Source organism: Oryza sativa, chromosome 5 (assembly GCF_034140825.1).
Source record: "Oryza sativa Japonica Group chromosome 5, ASM3414082v1".
Lineage (NCBI taxonomy): Eukaryota > Viridiplantae > Streptophyta > Magnoliopsida > Poales > Poaceae > Oryza > Oryza sativa.
In genome coordinates, this window is record NC_089039.1 from 9064528 (window position 1) to 9072353 (window position 7826).

Below are 7826 nucleotides of genomic sequence, written 5' to 3' on the forward strand. Positions count from 1 at the left end.
GAAGCTTGACATTACGGACCACTGGGTCTAGTACCAGGGGGTACCGCCCCGGGTGGACCACTCGGTCAGGATGATCCGAGCGGTCAAACTTGATTGCAATCTCTGACCATCGAAGATATTGGGGCGTGTCAGGCTGAACAGCATTGATCTCCCGTTCGGTCAACTTTTGCTTCCTTTTAGACTCATAAGCCAGGGGGCCGCCGAAGATATGGTTGAGCTCCTTGCGGTGGTCTTGAAATCCTACCGGGGTGTCGCCGTCGTCCTTCTTCCTCGACGTGCTTTGTTCTTCGTCGGAGTTCTTCCGTGTAGTCTTGGTGTATTGCTCCGCGAATTGCTTGTAGACGAAACAGTCTTTGGCCACGTGGTTGGAGTTAGGATGGTGCGGGCATTGGGAGTTCATGATCTTGTCGAACGTGTTGACGCGCGAACGCTGTCGAGAAGAGTGAATGGCGGTTGCAACAAGTTCCTCAGGCTTACGCTTGCGGTCCTTATGATTGTTACTTCCACCTCCTCCCGTAGCCGGCGTATCCTTTTTTGGCTTCCAACTGGGACCCGACTGCTTTGATGCGGTGACGGCGTCTTCGGCTTTGGCGTACTCGTTGGCTTTTTCAAACATAAGTTTGACTGTCCTGGGAGGTTTACGCCCGAACTTGCCGACCAATTCTTCGTGGCGAATCCCTTTGGTGAATGCGGCGATGATAACGTCGTCGGTGATGTCGGAGATCTTGTTACGTTGTTCAGAAAATCGCCGGATGTAATCTCGAAGGGATTCTCCGGACTTCTGAACAACGTTGTAGAGGTCGAATTGTGTGCCGGGACGCTCGAAGGTGCCTTGGAAGTTGGCGATGAAGTGGTCGCGTAATTCGGCCCAAGATCCAATCGTACCACGGGGCAATCCATGGAGCCAAGATCGGGTGGAATCCGCTAAAGCTACTGGTAAATAGTTCGCCATGGCCTTGCTATCTCCTCCTGCTGCGCGGATCGCGAGACCGTAGACGGTAAGCCATGATTCTGGGTTGGTGGTGCCGTCGTACTTCTCTATTCCAGTCGGCTTGAAGCCGGCTGGCCAATCCACTCGACGCAGGTCGTCGGTGAAGGCTGCTACTCCATCAAGGTCGTCGTCGTGGCGGTCCGGCGAATGATGATGGCCTCGAGCTGCTTGGCGCTGTATGATTGTGTCGCGAAGATCGACGGGGCGGCGACGAGGTGGTGAGCGAGGCCGTTCCACTCGGCGCTCCCTATGATGGTCGGGAGGCGAGTGAACGGACCGCTCGTCGTGACCCCTGCTCCTGCGATTGGATCCTGCGCCAGTGATGCTGAGACTTGGACGACGGTAGTCATGAGATCGGAAGTGGGGGAGTCGGCTGCCAGTCGGCGTGCGGACGCTTTCGGAGTTAACTGGGACCGAAGCCGCAATCATGGTCTTTGTCTGGTTCAAGATGTTGACGACGTGATCAGATTGATTGAGCTCGTTTTCCTTGAGGAGGGTGTTGAGGAGGGTGATCGCGGCAACCGCGTTCTGTTGAGGGGTGCGGAAAACCGGTGTCCCTTCAACATCTTGTTGGCCGATGAAATCACGCGCTCGGCGGCCTGCTTCCAAGGCTCGCTGCCGTCGGCCCTCAGCCTCCTTCGCGGTTCGCTCACGCTCCTGCTGCTCACGCCGTAGCCGTTCTTGTTCTTGTGCTTGACGCTCCTCCTCCAGTCGGCGACGCTCAGTCTCGCGACGTGCTTCGGTTTCCCGGGCTTGGCGTTGCTCCTCCGTCTCGTTATCGGCCATGAAGACGCCGAAGTAGAGAGGGGTGTAGTTGTCATCTAGGCTTCCGTCGAAGTCGTCGAGATCCGCGTCGTTGTAGCGAGAGCTAAACTCGTCGTACTCTACGATGTCGGTGGGACGCGAGTCGACGGTGGGAGAGCTGTAGTAGCCATCCAGCTGATCCGTCGAAACCGTGCCGAGTGGTTGGAGGATGACGCCGACTTCCCTGAAGCTAGGCGAAATCGGTGTTGAAGCCGACTTCCGCCTAGGCCTACGGGATGGAGACGCTGTCGTGATGGAGACGGCCGCCAAATCGTTGGGGAGCTTCATCAGGATCGGTGGGTAAGCCTCATCATCTTGATCTGGTGACATTGGAGAAGATGCGATCTCGCCCGAGTGGTTTGAAGCCAACTCGATTGAGATGGTCTTGAAGTAACTTTCAGCCGCGTTTGGGAGTCCAAACGGGACTGAAATCCGGTTCTCTCCCGACTGGTCTGACTCCGAGTCAAGGAGAGAGATCTTGCCGAAGTTGTTGGTGACGAAGTCGAGGCTGCCGAACCGAAACGTCTGCCCGGGTGGGAAGACGAGGTCGTCGATGCCGGAGACGGAACCCATTGCACTGATCGGCGAAAAGCTTGACGGACCCCTACCTGGCGCGCCAACTGTCGAAACTAGATTTCGGCAATAATAAAAGGGGGTGGCTATCAAGCTGGAGAAGTGAATGGGTTTGGAGACAAAAGATTTATACAGGTTCAGGCCTTCTTATTCAAGAAGTAATAACCTACTCCTGTCCGGGGATGAATCCGCCGAGTATCTTATTGATTGTATGATTTGGAGAGAATCAACACATGCCCCTAGAGGCACCGGACCCCCCTTATATATAGGAAGGAGTCCGTGTTACAAAAGATAATCTATATCCCTAACGGAATATGCAGATACAGATAAAATACAGTCGTAACCGACTAAGTCTCAAGGTATTTCCTTGATGTACAAGTTGAGAAACAAACCCGAGATACAAATAAGATATTCTATCTATATTCGGTATCCTATATTCAGTCCAAATATCATCGCCGTGTAGATATGGGATATCCATAATCTCCACACAAACCGTCCACCAAAAAAAGAAAACATGAAACAGTAACGGTTTCTCACAAAATAAGACAGCAGGTAAACTGAGAGGGCCAACACACTCAAATAATTCTCCAAGTTACCCAAAACGAGACTTCTCCAAGCTACCATTCATTAGCTTTCTATTAAAACACCTGTCAGTTCGTCTTTACATAACCTGGATCAAATAGAAAACATTAGGATGCATGTCAATAATTATATGAAGAGAACTACTGGTATACAAAAATACAATTTACAGTGTTCAATATAAACGCAAGAAAACAGGAAACTACGACAATCCATGTAGTCCGTTTTACTCACAAAAATTGAAAGATACTCCCTCCATACTCATAAAGGAAGTCGTTTAGGACAGTGACACGGTCTCCAAAACACAACTTTGACTTTTGTTTCTATAAAAATATTTATTGAAAAAAGTGATATATGTATACTTTTATGAAAGTATTTTTCAAGACAAATCTATTCATATAATTTTTACATTTTCAAACTCAACAACTTGAGAGTTATTTACGATTTATATTCCCAAGGTTTGACTTAAACATTGTCCTAAATGACTTCCTTTATGAGTACGGAGGGAGTAGTGTTTTATGTTTTATTGGTGTCCTGATTCAGCAGAGTATTACAGTACATATCTATTGTTTGATATTCATCCCTTGATTCGGCAGAAGGTTACACCATGATCCTTGTTATGAAATAGCAAGCTTCATTTTAGTCTGATAGTTCATGATATTTTAGGACTAAAGAATGACAATTGCTCAGCATGATGACAACAATGCTGGGAAAGCTCTTATACAGTGCTAGTGTGCACTTAATAATGTCTGCTTGTTCAGTATACTGTATACACACAAGCCAGCAGAAATACCTCCATAGTCCCCTATAACCTCTTTGTATTTTATTTAAAGCAATGAATATGATATGCTTATTACTTTCTATAAATTTATTGATCCCAGGAAAAATATCAGAACAAGATCATGTGTCACAAATAGAAAGCTCTTAATTAGTTGTCCATAATATTATGTGAGACAATAATCATAATGATCTATTTGATGAAAATAAATCATAATGATGACAAGACCAAACACTTTTAAGGCTTTTATACTTGGTAATTTGGTACCTGTATTAGCCTAATTTGGAGTATACAAGTAAGTCATGCAATGCTGTTCAGAAAAAAAGCTATAATCTGCACACTGATGCAAGGTCAAGACTCAAGAGTAGAACATGATTGTGATAATTTTTAGTGTAGTGATGTAGTCTACCTCTACCCTTAAGACTGCAGAAGAGGCAACAGTTGCTCAACTATTATCAACTAAACAAATCCATCTTATAAACTATTCTGTCATGACTCAAAAAATGATGATGCTCTTCATCTATGTTCTTGAGTCCTGACTATGGTCGCTTGCCAACAGAACTGTGTTATCCTACTAAAAAATGAGCGTAACAGAAGCAATTAAGTGAAGCACAATTCTGTGTGATACCATTGTGAAGATCATAACATCAGTCTTCAGCCAACATTTCCCCCAAAACGAGAGTTCAAGATTGCAGCAGCATTGACATCCTAATATATCCTATCTGAAAATGAAATAGCGCTTCCTAGTCCACCAAGGACATTTTCAACTGTTAAATTTCAGAGATGATAGATGACATCTAATTGATCATATGAAGAAAAATGAGCGGAGGAAGAAGCAAATTTTCTTGATTAATTATAGCAAGTAAACAGGAATGATGACATTGTATTATATGCCCGTTTCCTTTTTTTTTCCTCTTAAAACACACTAAATGTTGATTTTCTATATACAGTTTCTTTATTGTGATATAATCACTTATCAAGAAGGGTATACTAAGCAATATAGACAATAACAAGACAACTAGAAATCTGAATAAGATTTGTTTAGGTTTTACTACAAAATAAGATTTACTGGACGAAAGCAAACTTTGTATTGAGTAAGAACTACCATCTGGCAACTACAAATATGTACAACTGAAGCAAGGTCAAGACACTAAAGTTTTTATTTTTTAGAAAATAGAAATAAAGTCTGGCCTCTACATCAACAAAGGATGCAAACGTACAACACCAGAATTTGAACCGGGTGGGTGCAATCCACAACTCCACCACCATACCAAAGGTGCTTCCCCATCTAAATTCTGACGTTATATTACATGATCGCAGATAATATCGTTCATTTGCTTAAAACAGAAGTGCCAATTTCACTGTAAACAAGGTTATCATGGTCAACAGAAAATTAGCACTTCTTAACTAGTATTTGCTAACATGGTTTCTTAACTGTTTGATAAGGAAATAGATGGTGAATTATATAAGTACCAAAGGAGAGTACACAAGTAAATAATTTTCTTCACCTCTTGTCGCTGTCTGCACGAACCAATATGTCTGATAAAGTCTTGCTTTTGGCGTCACCATTGTCGCGTGAAAAAGTTCCTTCAATTGAAAGGACATGAAAAATTATGCCAGAAAAAGAAAAGTAGAAGCTCACATTTTTGTACATTATTGCATCTATTGAGGTTTATTAGACACCAAGAGCATGTCATTCTTATAACAAATGTACTTAAAACAGAAATGTGGATTTGCTTACTAATACCAATATTCTATTCTGAAATTTTAGTTTTTGAGGAAATATTCAAAGACGTTATTCATGACTACACTGCTAATATTCATAGGCTATCGGTTAGTGGCTTAGCACAATCATTTGCCAAGACTACCAAAATGCTATATTATAATATGTACATTACAGACAGCTACAATTAGTCCACCCTTTTTGAGTTCGAGGTTTCTAAACAGTCATACGAGATGAGCCATATATAGAACAAAACAAACTCCTAAGCACAAGCCCCTAACTAACCACATAATTTAATATAAGAGAACATGGAAAATAAGTACTACAGATCTAACAATTCTACTATCCCTAACCACATATCATCTTAAACAAGACATGAATATGTGGAAGATCATGATTACCTGCAGCAGGGATTTTGCTTGATGAAAGCCATGGTGGGAGCACACATGGTTTAAGGACAGAGGTGATAGCATATGGAGGGCCTTCAGTTTCATCTGCCAGTGAACAACCCATCACCTTCCCCATGTCCATATCAACACCAAGAACATGTTTGCCAACGATCAGATACATGACGCTTGCGTTCAGTGGGTCAATGACGGCAATCCGCGCGGTGTCCCTCGGGCCTCCTCCCTTCACCTGGCAGATTCGACCAAGCGCCACCTCGTGCTCCAGCGTCCAGCCGCTGCCGTCGTCGTCAAGGGCAAATGAGCTGACCACGAAAGGATCCTCCTGGGACACCTCGACGTAGCGCAGCCTCCCCTCGCTGATTCCCAGACGCCGGTGCATAGCCTGCTCTTGTACAAGATCTGTGCTGGGCACTGGCCACACACTGTTCCTCGGGAGCTCGACGAAGTGGAGCTCCGGCCAGTCGCTGAACGGGTCGGCGGAGACGACGCCCCAAGTCAGGTCGGCCCACCATAGCCGTCCGGCGAACGCCACCGCCTCGGTGTACATGTCCATCCGCCGCGTGAGCGGGAGCGGGGATGGTAAGCCCACTAGCTTCTCCCACTTCCCGGTTCGCGAGAGGAACCGCCGCATGTTGAAGGTCCCGCCGTTGCGGTCCTCGCCGAGCACGGCGACGGCGTAGCTGTCAGGCGAGCCGTGCCCGGCTCCGGCTGCGGAGCGGGTGAGGAGGCCGGCGTTGTCGCAGCCGCGGAACATGGTCTTCTTGGTGCCGTCGATGTCCGGGAGGCGGAACAGCTCGCCGGTGATGGGGTTGCAGACGAAACGGATGAAGTCTGGGTCGCTCAAGTCGAGGCCGGCGAGATCGCTGACCCGAGGCCGAGCAGGAAAGGCGCCGGTGACGATCTTGGAGATGATGGGGGCCGGGGCGTGGGAGTCCATGTAGACGACGAGGAGGAGGCCGCCGTCGCCGCTCGTGGCGTGGACCGTGCCGCCTAGGATCCCCCGGATGTCGCTGCTGGGGTCGGGGCCCGGACGCCGGTCGATGAGGTGGTCCGGCACGAGGAGGTAGGAGTCGCGCGGGGGCTCGGCGAGCAGGAGGGACGCGTGCGGCGACGGAGATCTGACCGGCGGCGCCTGGCGGATCATCGCCCACTGAGGGCGCGAGGCGGCGGCCGTGGAGAAGGCGCGCCGAACTGCCGCGGGGGAGAGCGCGCGGCGGAGCGGGAGACGCATTCTGCGCGGCGGAGGAGGCCGGCGAAGCGAACTGTGGGAAAGGGAAGCGAGAAGCCGGAGAGGAGAAGCCGAGGAGGTGGTATGGGTTGCTGGTTCACGGTGAGCCAGGTTCACGGAGGTAGTAGAGCTCTGACAGCCGTAGCGCAGAAGGAAGGAGCTGGGCGGGCGTGGACTCGTTCCACGGAGCGCCCGGTCTTCTGCAGCGGGGGTCGTGAACCCGTGACACTCGGTGTACGTGGACTTGGTGCACCCATCTGTGCTCAGAGCTTTTCTTCTTTTGGGGGTCCACATGTCAGACCGTATTGAGATATTTTTGGACGACCAGTTGCCACCCAGTCACTAGTTTTCCCGCCAAAATTCTAGCTATGTGGCCCACCGTCGATGGGCTATTTCCCCTAAACCTCAAGGCCCATTGTAACAAGAAATCTGTAAGACAATAAGGTCCATTTTATGTCCCTCAACTATAGGTCGAATTTTATTACCATCCCTTAGCAACAAAACTTGCGACATAACATAGGCCAACTATCAAAACCAGAACAAATCAGGTTCCTGGGCAGTTTGGAACAATGATTTTATCCTAGGGCCAATTCCCTATATGCCCATGTAATTTCACCCAATCCCTTCTACGCCCCTGAAATTTGTTTGATCTCTTATATACCCCTGAGTTTTTATTTGGATCCCTTATATACCCATTCCGTTAGTTGACCATTAGTTTGACCGTTAGTTATTGTAGAAATTAC

General features: G+C 47.6%; 1 protein-coding gene across 1 annotated transcript; it reads right to left on the reverse strand.

Annotated features, from left to right (window-relative positions):
- Positions 1 to 2689: 2689 nt before the first annotated feature.
- On the reverse strand, positions 2690 to 7168 carry LOC107276938 (uncharacterized). The gene is made up of 4 exons (XM_066310989.1): positions 5850 to 7168; positions 5234 to 5312; positions 4354 to 4492; positions 2690 to 3038 (listed from the first exon to the last, which is right to left on the reverse strand). Exons 1-3 carry the CDS (start codon positions 7084 to 7086, stop codon positions 4489 to 4491), a joined length of 1320 nt encoding a protein of 439 aa, XP_066167086.1. The 5' UTR covers positions 7087 to 7168; the 3' UTR covers positions 2690 to 3038; positions 4354 to 4488.
- Positions 7169 to 7826: the final 658 nt, after the last annotated feature.

What these genes read in the sequence shown, in the direction of transcription:
- LOC107276938 (XM_066310989.1), bottom strand. Translation starts at nt 7,086, where the DNA reads ATGCGTCTCCCGCTCCGCCGCGCGCTCTCCCCCGCGGCAGTTCGGCGC. An exon ending in AAGCAAAATCCCTGCTGCAG is followed by an intron (nt 5,313 to 5,849) that starts GTAATCATGATC and finishes TTTCAATTGAAG; the next exon opens with GAACTTTTTCACGCGACAAT.